The sequence below is a fragment of the Hipposideros armiger genome, unplaced genomic scaffold, assembly GCF_001890085.2.
Source record: "Hipposideros armiger isolate ML-2016 unplaced genomic scaffold, ASM189008v1 scaffold_220, whole genome shotgun sequence".
NCBI lineage: Eukaryota > Metazoa > Chordata > Mammalia > Chiroptera > Hipposideridae > Hipposideros > Hipposideros armiger.
Window position 1 is genome coordinate 2,250,929 of NW_017731570.1, and position 22,500 is coordinate 2,273,428.

The following is a 22,500-nucleotide window of genomic DNA, read 5'->3' on the forward strand; positions in this document are numbered from 1 at the left end:
GCACCTTCCACTGTGACTTCACAGAGGTCTACAGGGTTACATCCCTAAAAGGCTTAACCCCTAGGGGGGTCTGGTAGGGAGTTTGGGGGCAGGGGGGAGGGAAAGAAAACAAGGCCCCCTCAGAGGGCTGCATCTTTCAGGCCATTTTCATCTGATTCTGCTGAAATCATCTCTTGGCAATTATATTGGCCTCTTTCCTTTTGTAGTTCAGAAACTAATTCCCAACAGCCATGCCCAAACATGGCAGCCACAGTCGGTTAAGGAGAAAGAAGGTCTCAAATGACTTTGACCAAAGGGAAGAAAGACCCCAATATCCATCCACTTGCTGAAAATAATCCTGAATTGTCTTACACTTGCCCTAATTCTTCCTAACACTATACATTCTAAAAACTAATTGAGATTATATACCAAGCATTTAAAAAACTGTTCCTAGGGCCGGCCGAGTGGCGCGATGGTTAAGAACTCGCTTGGGATGCCAGAGGACCCCGGTTCGGATCCCACATATGAGAGCTAGTGACGCTGCCCTCTACAGCTGAGATGCTGAACAACAGCTCAACCTGGAGCTGGGCTGCCGTGAGTCGCCGGTGACGGCGTAGGCTGAAGCCCCTGCTGCAGTGGGTTGTCATGAGCTACCGTGTGTAGCCAGCAGCCAGCGTGAGTGGCCAGCAGCCGCAGCTCCAGAAGCCAGTGACTGATCTGCCTCGCCCGGGAAGAGCGTAATGATGGTGTCAACTTGGGCCAACGTCCTCCACAACTAGAAGCAACATCCTCCACAACTAGACCGAAGAACAAAAGGACAGCAACTTGTCTGTTCCCCTTCCCCCAATTCCCCAGCACTGTTCCCATCCCCCAATTCCCCAATTTAAAAAAAAAATATGAAAAAAAATTAAAAAATAAAAAACTGTTCCTATCTTTGATCCAGCAATTCCATTTTTAGGCATCTGTCTTTGGAAAATCATCAGAAATGAGGCAAAATTGAACTACAAAAACATTTAACAATTCGAAATAACTAACTTTATGGGTCTGGTGGCTATTTAAAATTACAGTTTAAATAAAACTGCTAATTGTGTAAAAGTTACTAAAGAGACAGAAAAAGTAATTCCAATCTACCCAAAATGAAAAACTGTATGTATGAGTTCATCTATGTAGAGAAAGACTGGAAGAAAATATACCAAATATTAACCATGGTTCGTTCCTCTTTTCTCTAGGTTGAGATTACAGGCCATTTTTTGTCATCCTTTTCTAGTTTCCAAATTTCCTGCAGTATTACACACATAACAGGAAGACCTTTTTCCCCTGAGGCTACCTACTAGTAGAGCAAACTGGGTTGTCTGTATCTGAAGACGGCATGTGGCACCCACTAGAGTTTGCAGTTTTTCAGCATTTGTGCTGATAGGCCTACCTCTCCCCCTTCAAACACTGGGAAACTGGGCCAGCCATGTAAGTACATTTCATTGACACTAGGGGGCAGCCTCACCACGTGGAGAGATTCTGAGACACTCATCAGTAGGCAGCTTCAAACCCAACCACACAATTATTGTACAATTCTTGCATTTGTAAGAAACAATGTGCCCTCCATGAGAGCTTCAGACTTCATTATAAAATTAGCACCACAACATTAGAGAAAAGCTACATACTAATAGCTTAAGAGAACAGGTAAGAAACCCAGAGAGATCCTTTGAGCACTTGACCCATTACTATTTTCCCTTTTTAGCAAAGCTCCCCCAAAGAACTGTTAACCCCGCTGCTTTACCTGCCATTCTCTCTTTGACCCTCCAATGCTCAGCAGGACATGCTGAGTGCCCACGTCTCCCCACCCCCACTTCAGGCTCCCAGGGCAGCTGCCATTTCCCCCATGCAACTTCCTACCAGGTGGGAGCGACTCGAAGAGTTGAGCAGGGGTGAGTCAGGGTTAAAACTAAGTATCAGGAAACACTTACTGCTGGTGATGGGGAGGAAAGGCTGAAAGGAGAGTGCCAGGCTGACACACACACACACACACACACACACACACACACACACACCCCGTTTGGAAGCCAGGCAGTGCTGGAGGGCAGGTGTCACTGAAGGGGGCCTGGAGGCAGGGACAAAGGCAGGCAGGCAAGTGCAGAGCATGTGTCCACCCAAGGTAAGAGAAGGGACTGGATTCCTCACCTCGCAGCCACAGAAGTCTTGGAGGAAGTAGGCAAAGCACTGGACGACGTTCATGTGATTCTGGCCATCCTTACTGGAATAGCAAAGGAAGACCTTCGGCCGTGGCCGCAGCCTCTCTCGGGGGAGTGCTGTGCTGTAGGTGGAGGACTCAGAACTCTCTTCATCTAAATGTGAATATATATTTTCTAAATTGGAAAAGAAGATAGGATTGATACCTATGAGCAATGCTTTATCCTGTTCCCTAAGACTTGGGACCTAATGCTATCTTCAAGAAACAACAGGTGACATGTCCACTTTCTCAACTCCGCCTACCACGAGAATGGGACAGCCGATTTCTCCAGCGGAACAACAAATGGCCGAAATTTGTTCTTCACCTCAAATTTACCTCGGGCAAGCCAAGAATACTGTAGGGACTGCCCTATCGGCAGGAAGCACCCAGACCAGTTCTTGCTACCACGTGCACCAACTAGACCAATTAGCGTTGGCAGAGCAGACCTTTAAACATAAAAACCACCTTTTTTCTGAGGTATAGCTTACACAGGTAAAGTGCATCTATCTTCCCAGTACATCTCAAAGTCTGATCTAAGTATACACCTATGTAACCGCCACTCGGTTCAAGATACAGAACATATCCAGCTTCCCAGAAGGTTCCCCCCTGTCGCCTGACTTTTATAAGTGATCAAGCCCTACATTTACCCTTACTCATAGCTTTAGACTTCCTTGAAACTCTTGAATTTACTATCCCAAGTTTGAGACTAGAATTATGCCTGTTCTTTTAGTGGGTTCCTGAGGTTACAAATATTTTAATTCTGTGAAGTACAGTAGCTGGGAGCTGACTACAGAAGCTAGGTGGCTTCCCAGACACCCACCTGAAGGGATCAAGCACTCTAGTCTCCTTCTGCAGGAGACCCCAGCCCTACCGGCTGCAGGGGACACACCACACAGATATACCTTGTTGCTTCTTGCGGCACATCACAGTGAAGAGTGTAGCAAATGCCGATATGACGACCAATGGCACAGTAATGGCAACAGCTCGGATGGGCCCAGCCCATGGGGAATGCACTGGGAAATTTCAAAGGGAAGGCTTTCAAACTTAAGCAGCATAACAGATTCAAAGAGAAATAATTTTTTTCAACATAAGCCACATAATGAGTTCTAGGACCCCTTCTCTGGTGCTGGTTTGGTAACTATAAAAGGATTAATTTTGAAGAAACAATTTAACAGTCTGCTGGGAGAGTAAATACCTTTAAGTGGAATTTAGCCTAAGGAGACCTCCCCCTCTCACCACCATGTCTCTTCTGAGGACAACTATTTACTTAGTTCTACCTACACACACTCCACCCTGGCTTTGATCTCCCAGGTATCAATATTAGGGTGGAAGGAAAGTCAGATGTGATGGAACATTCCTAGAGAGAGGAACTCAAGTGTTGTTGGGTTTTGTTTGCGTAAATCATGATATCTTGGTCAACTGTAGTCCAGAGCCAACATTTCAAACAAACGAAAAAAAAAAAAATCTTACCCGGTTTTAAGGCATAATGCATCACTTTTCTCGTTGTATTGGTGTCATCCACCAGCTGCAAAACAGAGGATGCTGTATTATTATTATTATTTCTTAAGTGATAGTATCGCGATAGATGTCACTCTTTTTTCCATCTGTGGGCCGTGTGGGCCAGGACAAAGGAGAACGGGAGAGAAGAGCAGCTGCCTGGGATCATTTACAAGCCGAGACCAGATTAACAGTCAGATATGTCTCTGCTTTACCAGCTCTGAACTCCCAGCTTCATCACGCTTCCTGTCCCGAACCAAAGGTTGTTTATTCGTTGATGAAATCAGCTAGTGAGCTCCACGTTCTAACAACTTGCAATTGAAATGGCATCTGACCACTGATTTTACTCAGCCTCCTAATGTTTTAAGAGAGTGTGTCTGTTCAAAATTGCTACCGAGTAATGCTCAAGAACTAGGTGTTTCTAACAAAATGTTAAGACATGTTGGGTGTCTTTGAACAGGAAGGCTAGGGACAAGTTTTTAATTTCCCTTTATAGTTTTGTTTTACTCCTAATTTTGTAGTATTTTTGATACTGGAAAATAAATCTACAAAAAAAATAAAAAGAAAAAGTATATATCATGTACGTGCTTTTAAAGTGGTACTTAGGCCTCATGTGCATTTATACAAAAGAATGTCAGCAGAAATCTAGAGAAGTACAGGCATATATAATAGGTATAACTTTTGCTTCACTGTTTTATTACTAAAAACTTTTTTTTTAAGCTGAGCCATCCTGCCACCTGTTGGCAGCTCAGCGGCAGCTCAGCTCAGGCCAGGAATTGAACCGCTGTTGCTCAGAGCTTACACTCTTGAGCAAGCTCTTAACCAACTGAGCCACTCGACCAGCCCACTAAAAACTTTTTAGAAGCTAAAATTTTCAAAATACATCTTTGTTAAGTATAAAGGAATACTATATAGAAATTTAAAATCATGGTTCTATGGACTTTATGGTCACATAAAAATATTTATTTGAAATATTAATGAAAAAAATCTAAGATGAATTTTACATAAACTTTTTAAAAAGCATGTTAAAGACCATGTAAAAATATAAGTGTGCACACCTTCAATGGCTTGAAATTGAAGTGTTGCAAACAGTTGGCATTCTAAATGAACTGGATTCATTCTGTAGAATTAATAATAGGGCTTTCTTGAGTTATACATACCTCAATTACATAATCACCTGGAGATACATTTTGAAGGAGGCAGCTGGTTGTCTCTGTATTTTGCTCCTGTGAAGAAACAAACAACACTTTTAAAACTTGCTTCTTGGATAAAAGTCATCAGGACCCTTCTCTTTCCCCAGAGCTAAAAGGGACTTGCACCAGTCTTAATCACGTTTTCAGAACATGTCAATCAGATCAGAAAGCAACTGTATTTATCTGCCACGGTCGCAGGGGAGTCCATATTGTACATTTAGCTGGTGGTGGCGCCCTCAGCAGGAATATTTGATTTGAAGACAAGGAAACTATGTATTGAGATGTCGGAAAAGTCATGACTTTTTTTTTTTTCTATGTTTTCTGTTGCAAAAATGTGTCGTGACTTTCCCGACAACCCAATAGTTAGACTATCCTTTACTTAATAAAAATAGAAGAAATTAGCTGTCTGTGTTTGTACGTATTTTAAGGTCAAAGAAGGTCAATGATAAAGGAGAGCCAGCAGGAAAGCAAACCTCAACACCCACGGGAGCATGTCCAGGAAGGCACTGGTGTGTGTCATGGTCGCACCCCTGCCCCCACTTTCCCCCACCCCCCCACTAAAAACCTCTCTTGGTGTTCCTAGGGGGTGATCTAGCAGTCCTGTAAACTTCCACGAAATGTTTACCACTTCCTCTGACCACCTCCAGTTTAAGAACTTGGTTACCAAGTTTCTACTTAACCTTGGCCTATGTGCAAAATCAGCAGCCACTGAAATGCTAGTGGAGTGGCTCCTAGATGTGGTTTTTCTACTTGCTAGCTGTGTGACCTTGAGCAAGCCAGGTGACCTCCTTGAGCCTCAGGTTTTCTATCTGTTAAGTGGGGATGACAGCAGCCTCTGCTTCACAGGGTTATAAGGATTCAGTGAGCATAAAGCTTGTTGATTGCTACACAGTGAGCATCTGATTAATGTCTGAAATACAGAAGAACAAACTAGCAAGACTTATTTTGGTTCCTTGGTAATGTTTTTACCAGGCTACATCACCTAATGGTCACATTGAACCATCCACACTCCAGAGACTCAGGGGTCACTTTAAAACATGTAGTGTTCCTTTATGTATACCTAGCAGCTCACCTGTTTACAGGTCTTTCGTTTGAATGGTCCTTCATGCTTGAGCTTGTAATGCAGATAGAAGAAACGGAAGCCAAAGGTGTGTGGCGCATGGTCGAAGGATACCTGCATGTCCGAACCATGCTGGGTGATATTTAGGCTTCGAGGCTTCCAGACTGGAAGGAGAAAGGACCCAAGGTGAATACCCTGAGGCCACCCAATACTACAAGCGTGGCAACACTTTGAGACAAAGATAGTGATACTTACAGGGTTTACAGGCCAGGTTGTCTGGCTGTAACAACAGGTCACAGGCTGTTAAGAGAGATGCATATTTTTAGTTATAGGGCAGTTCGACATTTTCTTTGTTCAACAAGTCCATAAAATATAAATATATGGCAATGGGTGCTGCTGGGAAGAGTATAAAATACATCAACTTGACAATGATTTTCAGTACCGCACAGTGGTGTCCTATGAAAATTTAACTTGCACAATATAAAAGCATTAATGCAGTTTATTTTATGCCAAATAAATGAAAACAGTATAAAGTCGACCAGATTTTAAAAGGTTGTCAAGCATTACACAGTTTCAAGGCCAGCGGCCAAGGGCAGCGGGACTGTGTTCATGCGCTGCCACAAGGGAGATCTGTTTGAGCTGTAAACAGAAATGATGCCGGTCCCCGTCTGACTGTGGAGCTGTGTAGGCACAGGAGAATTTCGGGGCAAGCCTGTTAATAATGGTCCTGGGGTTATTGTAACCTTCACTAGCATTCTAATTTAAAATCCTTTTGATGGAGTCTAAAAATGACATCCAGGCATCTATTATACTAAGGAGTAGAACCAGCACTGAAAACCAGACAGCAAGGCCAGTAGCTCTGAGACATGATTTAAATGTGATGAAAACACAATGAGAGAGGCCCAACAGCTAGTCCAGCATGCCGTGTTGCTAGCCCAGAGAGAACCCTCTGGAAATTGTCCATATAATGCCAAGGAACCTGAAGGCACCTTTGAGGTCACAGCATCATGGTGACAAATGCACCTCCTGCCCCCGCCTCATACCCAGGTGAACACACTGATTCCGTTGGGAAAAATTAATCTTAACTCATGCAAGGTGTGATGTAGGCAAGCTTTTCATTAACCCATTTTCTGAATCCTCTATCTAGTTGTTGTCTGTAAGGCTTCAAGAGATGTTTGTAAAATGCGCATGGCCTTTGCCCTATGGAATCTTATTTTAATTAAGAAAATGAGACCAATTGTTATAAAATAACTGCTGCATAGAAAACAACTACAGCTTTAAAAAAAAGACAAAAAGGAAACAACCAGAATAAGAATTCTGCAAAGGGAAACACTGTTGTAGGCCAGCATGAGAATAACAACATCACAGAGGATGAGGGCCACAACCAGCCCACATAGGAGGGGATGTTGGATTGGACTGAATGCTGCCCATCCACGGCCTGGAACTGCAGACAGAAAGATGACTAGGAAGGGAAGAGGGAACTGCTGCAGGTTTCAGGGTGCCTAGACACCAAATCTGAAAGCAACGATTCAGGAAGATAAAGAGACACTGTATGCAAAACAGAAGGAAACGGAGAGCCAGGCATTAAAGGGAACCCAGCATGGCTGGTGTTTTGGACTCCAGAGTCAGACTTCTGGGGTTCAAATCCCAGCCCCCAGAAAGCCCCTTGACCTCTCTGTGTGTGATTCTACATCTAATGACCGAGATGGTAAGATTAAATTCTTTGTAGGCTTGTCATGGGGGTAAACTGAGTTAATATTTGGAAAGCATTTAAAACAGGGCCTGGTACATAGATATTAAATAAATAAGTAGAAAGAGGGGATCTCAGAAATGCTGCTTAATTTTCTTAATCTAATCTTGAAAATAACAGGCAGTCACTCACAGAGGCTACCCTCCTGATGACAGCTAAAAGATGGAATCGTTTCAGATCTACTCTTCACCCCAAAATCAACTTATACTTTTTTATTCCTGTTTTTTCAATCAAATGGTTTTCATACATGACCTTCTAACAGCACCTCTAAAAAAAAAAAATTAACCATCATGTCTGCTGCTCTAGAACAAACCAGGAAAGGGTGTCTCTGGTTACATTAACACTTCCTGGGCCAAATCTTAATTCTAAAAGTTGCTTTTATGGATACTTTTTCTGGATGCTTTTCTCCTCACCATGACGGTTTCATACCACTATTTGGTGGGCTCTTGAACACATCTCTGTCTAAAATTAAAAGCACAAGTCTCCCTATGGAAACCAGGCAGGGAAAACCACACTCACCTCGTGTTCTAAAGAAGAAAGGGTGATAATTGCTTTCATTTTTAATGGAAGGAAAAGGGACAATCTTTACAAAGTAATCCGTCTCAAACTTCATATTCAGGAAAGGTTGAGATTCCATTCCCTAAAAGGAAACGAACACACAGGTGACGTCATGGGGAAATTACCCACCTCTCCACCTACCCAAGAGAGCTTCAGGCCTCCTGGACGGTCACCCAGACACAGTTCCAGAGCTGGGGGACGTATCCCAGCAAAGGATGAAGTCAGGTCTATTTTCTGGATCAAGTTTAGGTTTGGCTCCCTCACTGAAAATGAAGATCAACAATGCTGTCTGTTCTTTGTCAAGGAAGCCAGAGCCTGTTAACACTGACCCTTGAAGATGGTGGGGAGGCGCCCACATGCACTCCTGAGAACACAAGGCCACCTTCCAGGATGTCATCCAGCATGTAACCCGAGAGGTGTGTTTACCAGGGAGAGGTGCTGGAGGGCTTCTCAGGGAGTGTGGAGCAGCCTCACGATGCTGCCTGCCATTCTCACCCACCTTGGCAGGCGGGGTGGACCCCACAGCCCCTCCTTCTCCAGTTTCAAAGACTTTCAATAGACCATTCAGACCCCCTGAACAATGGTGTGTCTTCAGGGGCACATTCCCCGCGTGTGGCTTACAGTTCTTTTGAAGCTACTGTTGAGCTGCTTTGGGTCCTTTAGAATCAGTTGCTGGCACTGTCTCCCCTCGGACTTCAGCTCCTCCAGTATTACCCGAAATCCTTTTAGGAATTCGATGCCTAATCAAAGCAGAATGCTTTTATTAAAAAGTGGACTTAATTACTTTTGAACACACTTGCCTTCCTCCAAGATTATCATCCTCTCCACCTACACACGGCAGAGTTAAAGGAATTCTTACTCTGGCCGGAATCTCTGAGTTTACAGAGAGGAAAAACACATACCCTGCATTCCTCTGGTACCGACCAGGTGATTTTCTCCGTCATGCCATTACTAATTAATTAACCTCTAATCCAGCCAGCCATTTTACAAATGCCCATTTCTTTTGGGGCATTTAGGCTCAAATATTTAGACTCAAGTCACAATCGATCGTAGAAATCTGCAGTGCAATATATAACTTCTAGGTCATTAAACAGGGTTTATTCAGTTGATGATAATTCCCCATGCTGACTAGGGACTCCCACCAAACCGTGTTTCCCCTTTAAGTTTTAGTTCTACATTTGCAGGCATGTTTCAATAAGCAACGTACAAAATTTCCAACAAAGTGTGCGTCTGCACCCAAGGGGTTCCGAGGCTTGAGATTAAATAGCTGAGGAGAATGCCTATGGGATTGACAAAGCGGTTCTTGCTCTAATCATGCCTGAAAGGCAGACACCCAAGAGCTGCCCAGTGTGTGCTCTTCATACAGCACTCAGAGGCCCCGAGATGCCCACAGCGCCGCTGAAAGACGCCGGCCCAGCCTCCTGCCACCTGAGCTTCCCCCGCTGCACGTCCGACTAGATGCTTTCAAAAGGATTAAGCTCTGATGGCCACGAGAGCCAGGACCAGGGCTCTGTATCCCATGGAGACTGGATTGGTCCAACTGCAGCTGGAGATCCCCTAAGCCGGCCTCAATTGGCACGGTATCGATTTCGCATTCTTTCTGAACACTAGATGGAGAGACATTTTCAACCCTTCCCCTCCCAGGGCCAAAGTAATTACACAGGATGCAATTAACCAGGTGGGAAAATTACGAATGGTAAAGACCAGGGAAATCTTGTCTCCTTTGCATAGGTTCTCCAATCCTGTAGAGTTGATCAAGGGCACACATTTTATGGTGGGCGGGGCAAAGCAGCAGCAAGCAGAGCTTCATGTTTCGGGGGTTCAGAGTGTATAGAGTGTGCAGGTGCTGACTCTGCCACGTTGGATTTCAAGTACACAGCTTCCTATGGGGTGGCAGCCAGCTGACCAATAGCCAACAGGGCTTTGACCAGCAGCTATTTAGTAGATCTCACAGGAACTTGCCTTTTAAGATCCAAAACAAGATTTTTGAACAAATCATTATTTATACTAAGATTTAATTCATGCAATGTCCCCAGAACTACTGTTTTTACAAAAGCCAGGTGATTAATATGATTAAAGACTGTACATTTCACAATTACATAAAAATTCATCAGCTGGGGTGAGAGTGGGTGGCTCTAGTCCTTAGTTTTAAAAGACCTGCCTAAAAATCACTACACCAAGTCTGGGAGTATGGGGAAAGGCGGCAAATGTAAATCTTAATCCCAGCAAAGCCTTTATCACAATACTATTAACAGCTTGTAGTAACATAATGTTTAGCAATTTTATAGGGCAGCTTCTCATAAAGGAGCTTATTAACTCCTTCCCATCACTTAACTCATAATACCCTCCCAACAACCACAGAAAGAAGGTATTATTATCCCTATTTTATAAATGAGGAAACTGAGGTGTAGAGATAATAAATGACTTGAGAGTCATAGAGGAATTATTACAGCTGGCAGAGGTAGGATTCAAACCCAGAGTGCTCTTAACCCATATGTTTTTCTGTCTCCCAGGGAGTTTCCTGGATAGACCCTCACAGAAACGGACAGAAGCTGTCCAGCCATCCCCATCCACTCCCATCTAGCAGGAAAAGCACAACCTTCTGCCTCACTGTTCCACACGCTGGTTTTCCTACCACCAGCTCATATTTCCTACTTTCATTCTAAAGAGGGAGCCTGCAGTTCGTTAGGCCAGCCCCTTAGCCATTTAGTCTTATGTGGAATGACCACTTCCCTTTTATCCACAGAGAATGTTTTTATCTTTAAATGTTAAGATGTTATTTTTAGAAAACCCACTGCATTCAGACCCAGCAGTATTTACATGGATACGTGAGTCAGGCCCATGGGTCTAACCCATTCTCCCTCTCTCTGCACTTACCTATCTTGCATTCTGGTTCTTTGGAGATTTATCCTGTTCAGACTGAGAAATTCTGACTTTATTTTACTTTTCTCTTGGCCAGAATTTTTAAAAATTCTAAGATTGGGTAGCAACATCAAAGGATCAGTTCTGATGATGACAACAATAGCCACTGTTATTTTTTTAAGAGCTCTCTCTAGAAACACACTCTGTGTATGTCTCTTAATTCTTACAACAAACCAAGACACAGTCACCTACACTTACAGATGGGGAAGTTTGGGCTCACTGAGGTTTGAAAAGCCTCTTGTGATTCTGGGTTCAAACCCAAGCCCATCTAAAAAAAATGGGCCCTCCCCACGCCCCACACTCAACTATCACCTCCTCTCCTGTGTATCATCAATTCATTAAAGAGGACAAGCAGCCTTGGTTCTAACCTGAATCTGGCCAGATAATATGGGTTTGCTTTTTCCCGTTTCTTTGTTTTAGTTTGATTTTTTTCAGCCCACACAGTTTAAATAAAAATTCAATTTGTTGCCAACTTTAAAAAATGGTTGATTTTATGGTTTCTCATGAAAACTGGGATTTTCCTGAAAACTCACACAATGTGCCAATGCAGGGCCTGCACATCTCTGTGTGGCCAGAGACCACTAATGCCGGATGCCAAAGCCTGATCATGTCCTTGGATGGGCCACCCGTGCTCCCACAAAGGCTGGGACACAGAAGCCAAGACCTCAGTGCCATTTTTCACTCTCACTCACTAGTATTTTTCAAACTCACATCTCTCTCCATAATAGCCAAGGGAACAGTGAGCCACAGGGCACAGCATGAAGCTGTGTGCACGGCCAGTACCTGTGTGAAACGAAGCAGGAAAGTGTGTCTGCGCCCAAGCCAGCCCACGTCACTCTCGTGTCAAGACCTGCCTGGCGCCTGGAGGCCGTCACGTTTGGGACCTTTGCACTGGGCACTGCCCACCCAGGCCACATGGTGAACTCCATTTTGACCACTTACCGAGGGCCCCTGGGGACCAAAGAATGGTGACTGCCACTTGGTCGTGGCAAGAGTACTGACTGATGGTGATGTTCTGGGCGTCGGCAATCACGTGCTTCCCCACCAGGTTCAAGTATGTGGTACAGTCTACAGAGTTGGGAGAACAAGAACAACCACATTTGAACATTTATTTTTTTATTTCCAAGTTCATAGTGACAAATTACACAAAGCACGTATGCAGGTGGCCCAATCCATTCTATTTAAAGACATGTGCCTCAAAAGCCCAAATATGACATCAAAGGTTGGCTGTCTAGAAAACTGTAAGATGCTGCAGTAGGTTTTATTTATAGCACCACCACCACTTGAGTTAAATTCCAGGACAGTGTCAGGAGGAATTTGTTGTATGGATCTAGCACAAACTTTTTTACTATTATGGTATTTTACCCCAATCAATAATTATTTAATCAATTCAATCAGTTTTCAGCCTTAGAGAGTGACTGAAACAAAACAATGGCTAAATAATCTGCGGTTTTCAGAAGGAACCTAGAGGGCAAGGTGACTAGGGAAAAGGAACTCCTGAGAGAATCGCAGAAAGACTGTTAAACAATCCAGTTAGTAGCTACAAAAGATACTGACTGATGTGGCAATAAGCAAAGCACCGTCAATGTTAACTAGCATCCTCAAAGGTAAAACTTTTGTTCCCAAACACCATGTGTTATCAAAGACACCCACCAAATCCAGAGTCCCACCCAAAAAACAAAACTCCCTGACTCTTTGATTTTGTCTGAGGACATTATTCACTGCCACCTGTCAACGCAGCCATGACCATGCGAGCAGCTGTGCCACCTGGTATTGCTAAGTACACCTTCAAAGTCTGCAAGATCCTAAAAAGCTTTCAGAAGCTTCCAGAAGCTTCCAGCCAGACGGGCTGGGACTTCTGAGAATGGCCGCAGGCCCTTCTGGCCATGGATGCAGGGAGAACCACCACCATCCCTCGCAGACACTAACTCGTAATTCTTACTGTTTCATCTCCATTTCTTTTTCAATGATTACACTTGAAAAGCCTCTTTAATCTCTGCTGCAAAAGGTCTTCAAATTGCCATCAACCCACCCATTGCCCCTCTGAATTTGGGGTGCTTTTCTTTGCGGTGAAGCATTCAGAGGCATTTTCTAAGTTCTGAGTCTGCTACACTTTCCCCCTGAAACTGTACCACACATTTGCCATTTTTATGACGAAAAATGTTCACTGGGTAATTGAAAATTACAAAAGAATACAAGAAAAATCTAGAGGTCATCCATAATCTCCCACCACACAGAAGTAACTGCTAAATAACATCTAATGAGTAGCCTTCAAAGCCTTTTAACATGCACATAATATTCCTCTTTTTAAATTTTCTTAATAAAGGACAACACACATGCACTAAAATGCAGCCCTCCCTTTTAAAACTCCATCCTCTGGGCAGCCATTTGGCTCAGGTGGTTACAGCGCCGGCTCATAACACCAAGGTTGCCGGTTCGATCCCCACATGGGCCACTGAATTTCACCCTTCACAACTAGATTGAAACAACTACTTGATTTGGAGCTGATGGGTCCTGGAAAAACACACTGTTCCCCAATAAAAAACAAACAAACAAAAACAAAAACTCCATCCTCCCCACTGCTTTGTGTCTGGCTCTCTTTCTTGTACTTCTCCCTTCTGTAAACTCCCTCTGCTTCAAAAACACCCACCTCTAATTTCAATATTACTTGTCTTGGAAAGATGTTAATAATTAATAAAACTGAATTCTAGCTCTAATGAAAATTCACCCTCAGTGCTCTCTGGGTGCAGAAGAGAATTTCAGAATACGGAAAAACTTTTTTTAAAACATCTGGTTTAATATCCACATTGTACAAAAGAGGAAACTGAAGCCAGAGAGATCAGCTGGGTAGCTTAGGATTCCACCGCTGACCAGCCCAGGGTCAGGACAGAAAGCAGCCTCCTTGGGGGTTCATGCAGGGCTCTCGCCATTCCATTTTTAGCACAGAGCTTATTACTAAAATAAATTCTGAATCAGAGGTATTCAGCCTGCAAAAATCCTGGCTGAGACCAGCTTCTCAATATATTAAAAAAAAAAAAAAGACAAGATTCGATCACACTTGTAAAATTTAAACATTTTCACTTATTGAGGTCTATAATGAAAGAGAAACCTCTGATTTAAACAGAATTAGGAAAAGATGCATGATCAAGCGCAAATTATGGGTTTTTTTCCCTTTGTTCATTCCTGATGCCAAAATTAGCACTCTCCGAGTTTCTGTAAATACAATTATGCAAATAAAAAGCCTAAGAATTAAGAAAATGTATTACAACCTACTCAGGCATTACCCCCTCAGAGCCTGAGGAAGAAATGGGAAATGCAGCCTGAAAGGAGGCAAGGAGACCTGTGAGATTTGGTTTTGACCCAATAGCGAGTTGTTTTCTTTCTTTGTAACATTAAATGGCAAAGGAATTGAAAAATAAGATTTTGTAGTTTAATACTTTTAGTGAAAACTTGGTAATTGGTTCTTAGCTATTTCAAACAGAGCTAGTAACCAGTCAACTGAGCAGTAACAGGAACTTGCTTGTGGAACACAGAAATATCTTTCTCAATGGAAAACAATGAATAAGTATTTTACACAGGCTGGATCCAATTATTAGCAACTCTTTAACGTTTTGGATGTTGGTTACAAAAAAATTATGCCCAAATGACATTTTGCCAAAATGCAACCGAACTTCAGATGTCTCAGGAGTCAATTCAAGTTGTGAATTAAATTCTAATTAAATGATGAAGAATTAGAAAGAATATAATGACCAAGAGACAGGCATTGGCACGTGGGCAAATATCCACTCCCATGAAGAGAACAATAAGATTTTTTAAAGTTTTCCAGGTATAGATCCTCTTTCACAAAACCCCGAATTAAATTAGAGATGCAAATACTTGTTTGCAGCTGACCAGAAAATTCTGAACTCTTGAATGTAATACAACAAGGTCTGCCAGGACCAAGAACATACATTAGAAATTAACTTTCTAACTCAAAGATCCCTTACACATGTCTTTACTTAGCAGAATTAAGCATCATGGACTTGCAAATCCTTCATTAGCATAGCAGCATTTACCCTGAACATGCACATGCCACTAACATGAAATGTCTGAGTTTCATATGTAAGTCCTCCCTGGTTAACTTAAAGTCCCCACATCAGCAACTGTGGGTGTGAATTTGACTTACATAGTTGTATCTATGTAACAAACTAGATTGTACACTTAACGTTGAAAGCCCTGTGTTAGCAGTGATCACTCTAGAGGCCTCATGTCACCTACCCCTCTTACATTGACTCACGACCCTCTCCAAGAGATGAATCAAATGCCATTAAGTAAAAGTCAAGCTCCTTCTTGTCAACGTTTTTACGTGTAAATTACAGCTCATAAGGTTAAAATGCTCACAATTCTATATAATTACCTTCCTGGGCATGAAAGCAGATGCTTAGAGGGGGTTCTATATGCTTAATTAGAAAAAGCACCCCACGCTGCCCTTAGAAAACAATTCAGCCAGGAAAAGTCACAGAGCCTTGAGAGAAAGGGTCAAACAGGTCCTTGTATTCCAATTCCAGTTGGAATGACTTCTAATCTTAACATATCAATTACTGAGTGTAGGCCAGCTACCGAGGTGAGCAGTTATAAGCACTGCCTTGTTTAAGCCTCAAAATGATGCTAAAGAAGAAATGAATCTTTGTTTTATATCACGAGAAAACTGAGGCCTGGAGAAGAAGTCATAGTTCACAGCTGATGGGTCTGGAACCAGGGCTGGAACCTGGGCCTACGTCAGAGAAGGCCAACTGGAGACCCATGGTTCAAACTGGGACACAGGTTCACTTGGCCCACTCTGTGAAAAATTTTAAAGAAATGCTAATATTAAAAATGTTTATACAAAAAAATGCAAATTTGCCACTCTTCTTGGAACTCACGTCTGGCTACTCTCGGGAAATTCCTCCAGGCCACACCCCTCTTAGATGGAGGAGCCAGTGGTCCTTTCTGACCAGACATGGGCTTAGCCAATTTGCCACAGTCCCTACCACTCCCTAGCATCCTACATCTGGGGAGCTTCACTCATGCTTCTCCTGCTGGGCCCTACAGGCATCTGTGTATTTATTGGGGAATTGGGGAGGGGAACAGTGTCGGGGAATTGAGGAAGGAGAACATTGTGTTTTTCCAGGACCCATCAGCTCCAAGTCAAGTTGTTGTCCTTCAATCTTAGTGGTGGAAGGTGCAAGCTCAGCTCCGAGTCCAGTCACCACTTTCAATCTAGTTGTGGCGGGGGAGCGGAGCCGTAGTCCACCATACCATGTGGGAGTCGAACCGGCAACCTTGCTGTTAAGAGCACGCGCTCTCACCAGCTTAGAGGCAGCTCAGCTCGGGCGCAGCTCACTGGCCCATGTGGGAAACAAACTGGTGACCCTGTTGCTCAGAGCTCGCACTCTTGAGCAACCTCTTAACCAACGGAGCCACTTGGCTGGCCCAACATCTGTGTTTATTCTTAAGAACATGGCTATGTCCTGAGGAAATCAGGGGAGGTCTCCATACACAACTTCTGTGAACACTATGGAAGACACTTGACCTGTCCCAAATTCTTGAGTGGCTTAATTGAGACTGAGCCACTTTAGCTCTGTTGACAGACCTGAGCAGATTCAGAAAATTCCTCAGCCCCAGGACCTGCAGCGTCCTTGATTAAGCAGGGCTGTGTAAGCTGTAGATCACTGAGAGGGCCCATTCTTCAGAGGTCAAGCCAGTTACTTACTGTCATATCTGAAGGTGATGTTGTGCAGCCCGCTGTTTCTGCTGGCCGGCCCCACTCCCTGTGGGAAAACAAGAGAACGTGATGAGGAGTGAAGCCAATTCGCTTTTCCAGCATGGATCCCCATGGAGCCAAAATGCACTCACGACTGCAGACACCCAGGGTCATGCCAGTCACTGAGCAACGTCCTCACGCTTTCTACCCACTTTGTGTGTCTCCCCCCACCCACCTCACCGGGGCTGCCGAACTCCCTCCAGCCCAGGAGATTCCTAACTGCCAGGCCCCGGGGAGCAGGAGCACTCACTTCCTCTAAGACAATAGAAGCAGGCTGTTCTGTGTTTGAGGCTTAAATAATAATTCATTAACAGTAAAATTGGGAGAGAGACATGAGCTGCCAGCTGGAGGCCTACCAGTTGGATCTGCTTTGAACACTGATTGGTTATAAAATTCGCCTACCAGACGCGCTCGTCCAAAAGCTCTATTAAGCCACAACAGATAGGCAATTCCTCAAGTCTAAGGAAACAGGTTTCTCATTCCAAAACCAGGAATGAGTGTGGGAATAAGCTGTTACTTTTAATGAGAAAATTCTTCACTGCATCCATCCCTATGCTTGGAACATATAGGGTGGGTCATAAAAGAAAAAGAAAAAAGACTTTAAAAGGTCTAACTCGCAGTGATGTGGCTGTTAGCCATCTGCACTCTTAACAGCAGGGATAACAACTCCGCCAGACTTCCCCCTTTAATTACAGCATCCGCAGAGGGAGCCCCGGGAATCCTACCTTTGCCTAACCCACCACTTATCCATCATGAGAAAGAGCAGCTACAGATCTGACTCTGGTTTAACTGTCTCTGTAATAATCTGCAAATATGCCATTCAGCATTAATTGCACAATTCTCCAAAATGTTAATTCTGAGATGCTAAATGATGGGAAAATATTCTAACCACACAGCTAAAGTTTCCACTAAACAAGAAGGATGCTGGGGAAAACCATATGCTGGCAGCCTGGTATTTAATGGGCAATTGTTACACTGAGACACAATGTGGAGAATACCTCTGATGGGGCCCAGGGTCTCAGACCACAATCCCAGCACTTCCATATGCTACAGGCATGTTCATGCTGTTTTTCCTGAAGCCAGACACGCTCGCTGAAACTGTATCCCTAAGCTCAGATAAATGTGGACCTTAGGAAAGCACAGCTGTCCAAAGCAGACGGATGGACGGACGCACACATACACGCACACATACCCCATTCTAATTAAAGTGAGGAGTAAGCAGCAACACAAAATCTAAATCAACATGGCACACCAGCCCATGATTCACTCGGGCTTCCCTTCCGGGTTTACCTTCTTTCTCCAGCTTTCCTCCTCCCTTCCCCACATATACAAGATTCCAGAATTTCTCACCTGAACTGAAACACTTTGCAAAAGTCGTTACCTTATTAAAAACCTAAATAAACTCTGCCATAACACCTTAGGGATGAGGCCACAGTCTCTGCAACTAGAGGATGCCCAACCTCCAGATGGCTAAGAGCAGAGTAACACGACCAGGCAGGAGACCATGGAGGAGACAAATGCAATCCCCCACAACCCTTCAGTAATGCCCAAGATGCCCTAACCACACTCCTCTCCCTTACACATGCCCAGGACATACATTCACTCCCCATCTGTTACGAGCCAGACATTTAGCTAGGTATGGTGGCCAACAAAGCCGCCACTGTCCTGCCCTCAGGAGCGAAGTAACTCATTCCTTCGAAGAAGGGTAACTAGGTACGGGGATCACACTCAGGGCATATGGACAAATCTCAAATCACACCGGCCCTCTGAGAACTCTCAGTGTACCTGGCATACAGGCATATGTAGCCAGGGTGAAAGAGCCAGTCCTAAATAAGCACACAGTATAGCAATGCCACAGGCAGCACCTTAGTAAGGATGAACCAAGGGTAGGGACGACCGGTACTAGAAGTTTAAAGAGGGAAGGATAACCGGGCTAGAATGGAGAGAAAAAGAGAGCATCATGGGAGGGAAACAAAAATGCAACCTAGCGGCCAAGGTAAATACTTCCACCCTCCTGCTGGCTACCAAGGACAAACTACTTCACTCCACTGGGTCAGATGTGTTTTTTTTTTTAAAGATAATTTGCATGACTTTCACTTGGGAAGAGGTGTATGGAGGACAAATGTGAGGACACATACAGAAAGCACTTTCCAAAAAGGAAATATTCCATTTAACAACATGCTCTGAGGTACACAGGGTTCTGGTGACCAATCACCTTGCCTGTAGGACTTTCTTAGCTTTTCCTTTTGTTCTTGTCTTCCCCGTATTTCTATTGTAACATGTTTTGACAGATATTTATTAGGCACTTGCAGTGAACAACGCAGTGTTGGAAACAAGACCAAGAGAGTGAGATGTGCAATATCGTGTAAACAAAAACCCAAATCCCTCTAAATAAGGTCTCTGTTATATGTGGAGCTGTTTCAAGGGGGTGGAGGTGGGGGGAGACAGTGAGCTGGGCCTCAAAGGACAGAAAGGCTTGCATGCAACATCCATTCACTACCCACTGAGCATTCCACCTTGACCCAACCCCCGAAGGGCTGCGCACTTGGCCCTGAACCAGACTGGGGTCCTGCCCTCAAAGGGCTTTGGCCACCAGGGTGATCTCCTAATTTGCAAATCTGCCTTCATTCCTCTGCTCCAAGCCCACCACTGGCTCCCTGTCTCTCCTGGACCATTTGTGACATGGCATCCTTGCCTACCTTTTCCCAAACCCTTCTGAGCGCTGCACTACAGCTCAGCACATTATCAAGCACTTCCATGTTCCCAGAACGCCCTTCCTATCACCCAAGTCCTGCTCCCTGTGGGCTTCCTGCCTTAGTCTGCCCCTATCACACTGGGTTCCTGACACATCAGTCTGCCTGTATGCTCACTTGATGGGAGCACCATAATCCGTCCCCCCAGTTTGACTGGCATGGCATGTCTGCTGATGTAGTAAAACGGTAATTCTAATTCCACAGAAAACCAGAGACTAAAATACTCTGTTACCATCAGAGCCTGGTCACTAAGCTCGGAAGCAGAAGATACCATCTCCGGCACCAGTTTTTGCGTGCACCATAAAGACCTTTCACTCTTGGAAGTCACAGAGTGCACGGCTTCTCAGCACATGCATCAGACAGATGGTGCGCCAGGCTACCCTTAATTCATGCCCAAATAATGCTTCCACTGCTCCAGAGCACTTAAAAACCACCCACGAAACAGTACCCGGACCACCCCACACAACACTACTCTATGGTAGACAGAATAACAGCGCCCTAAAACATGGCCACATCATAATCTCCAGAATTTTATACCGGATAATGAACTATGCAGATGTAGTGAAGTTCAAGGATCCTGAGATAAAGAGACTATTCTGGAATATCCAGGTGAACTCAAGGTAACCACAAGGGTTCCTATAATAGGGAGACAGGAAGGTCAGAGTCAGGAGAAGGAGATGTGACAATGGAAGCAGAAGGCAGACAGACATTGATTTCAAGGTGCTATGCCACTGGTTTTGAAGATGGAGGGAGGAAGAGCGGCTAATAAGCCAAGGAATGCAGGCCACCTCTAGAAGCTGGAAAAGACAAAAAATGGATTCTCGCCTAGAGCTTCCAGAAGGGCCCAGTCCTGCCACACCTTGATTTTAGCCCCACAGACACATTTTGGCATTCTGACTTCAAGAATTATCACATAATAAATTTGTGCTGTTTGTGGACGGAAAAGGGGCCACATATTAAACCTGACAAGCTCAGGAGACTGAAAATAACTACAGAGGATGGCGTGAACATAAAAATTCCTAACAAAGGTGGGCCATGGTGGGAAGTCATATTCTTGACAAAGGTCAATCTTTACCTTAAGCCTGTCTGTGGTCTTTTTGCATCTCAGACAACATACCCTTGCAACATCAGAGTCATCTCTTTTTCCGGACCCCCCAGGGGGCACAACCCACCACACCAGAGCAGGAAACTATAAAGACCCTCATTGTTATCTTGTTCCCCAAATACTACCTCTATGTGCTATAAAATGCTATTAATTATACTGTACCCACCAATATAAAAGAAGTGTGTATCTCTCCATTTTACTTTTTAGGCAATCCCAGAGATTTCCCCGCTTTGCTTTTCTCCCACCCCCTTAATCTATAACCAATAGATTTCATGTAACCTTCCTCTTTTGATTCTAATGTATAAAATAAGTTGCAAAACAGCCATTTTCTGGAGCATTTTCTCAATCCGTTGAGATTTTGCTTTCCGGCAATTGTCGTCAGTTTGGCTCAAATAAACTCTTACAAATTTTCTCTTAGGCTGGATATTTTTCGTCGACATGTTTAAAAAAAACGGCGATATTTTTCGTCGACATGTTTAAGCCACTAAATTTGTAGTAACCATTATAGTCGCAACGGGAAGCTCACACACGTCAGCTGCAATATGGGTGAAATGCATCTTGATATCACACACATGGCAGGAGCTGTCCCTCTCCCCCTCCCACAGCAAATTGGTCACTTGTCACTACACTGTCTCCCAGCCTGGCTTCAGGCAGACACAGAACACTGAGCCATCAGAGCTGCTGCTTCAGATCTTGCCATCCTAGATACGGGTTTCTGCGGGCTGCCCTGGGGCTTGTCTGGGGCAGGGGAGCCGTTAATAGAATAGGCTTTGGGAGTGGCACAGATGTGTTCAAATCTCCCACTTTGCAACCGTGTGACGGGGAAAACTTCTAAACCTTCCTGAACTTCATTTCCCTAAACTAAATATAAAGTTTTTGAACAAAACTTCCTGGAAAGGGTTGGTGTGGGGACTATATGAGATGATATACATCCAGCGCTCTGCACTGCATCTGACACATACTGAAATGGTTATTTCACACCCAGAAGTAGTTCTGTCACCATTCCTGAGAAGATTCCTGCCCTAAGGGAAAAGGTGAGAGTTGTACTACAAGGGAACACATGAGGCAGACAGGGGAACAATCACAGGAATGGCATCTTCAGGTGTGATCTGTCTCCAGCATCCAGACCTTGGGGGTATTGTGGGAGAAGCAGCAGATGGACAGGTCAGGGCAAAGTGGCAGAAGGCACTCACCACAGACTAAGGGTTCTGCTCACGGTCTTGGCGGGAACCGGGCAACCCAGTGACTCTGATAAGTGTTCAAGTTGGACCAGATGGAGAGAGACTGAAGGCAAAAGGCAAAGTGATCAGGGTAGTCCCTGCTACACCTCACCAAAGCTTGCCCCACCGTCCTAGGCCTGGCACATAGTCAGCGCTTAATATTGGTTTTCTGACTGAATTAATGACTGCGTGACCGAGCCAGGTAATGCATGCAGAGAACCCAGGAGGACCTAGCTTGGTATGACAGGGTGATTTATGGGCTTAGACTCAAGGCCCACACTAAACAGCACAGATAAGGCAACTTACAAAGCCGGTCAACAGCTTTGGAAGCTGTTTTTCAGGAAACAATTCCAAGCTTTTAGCTACTACACCCGTTTTGATATTTAATAAGCTGACAAGAATACTTGTTTGTTGCCTGTTACTTAAAAAAAAAAACACGATACAAGCCAACGCTGTG

The 22,500-nt window shown here is 44.2% G+C and overlaps 1 protein-coding gene across 2 annotated transcripts in view; it reads right to left on the bottom strand.

Moving 5' to 3' along the window:
• The window catches only part of IL17RD (interleukin 17 receptor D), a 79,744-nt gene that overhangs the window by 6,592 nt on the left and 50,652 nt on the right, over positions 1-22,500 (bottom strand). The window contains exons 2-11 of one of the 2 annotated variants that reach the window (XM_019654328.1): positions 16,915-16,972; positions 12,126-12,251; positions 8,883-9,001; positions 8,223-8,343; positions 6,209-6,253; positions 5,966-6,117; positions 4,861-4,926; positions 3,674-3,728; positions 3,106-3,216; positions 2,155-2,318 (exon numbers count right to left, since the gene is read on the bottom strand). In XM_019654328.1, coding sequence (XP_019509873.1) covers positions 2,155-2,318; positions 3,106-3,216; positions 3,674-3,728; positions 4,861-4,926; positions 5,966-6,117; positions 6,209-6,253; positions 8,223-8,343; positions 8,883-9,001; positions 12,126-12,251; positions 16,915-16,972 — 1,017 coding nt within the window. Of the gene's footprint in view, positions 1-2,154; positions 2,340-3,105; positions 3,217-3,673; positions 3,729-4,860; positions 4,927-5,965; positions 6,118-6,208; positions 6,254-8,222; positions 8,344-8,882; positions 9,002-12,125; positions 12,252-16,914; positions 16,973-22,500 lie in introns of both variants that reach the window. The other variant, XM_019654327.1, reaches the window with a different exon arrangement.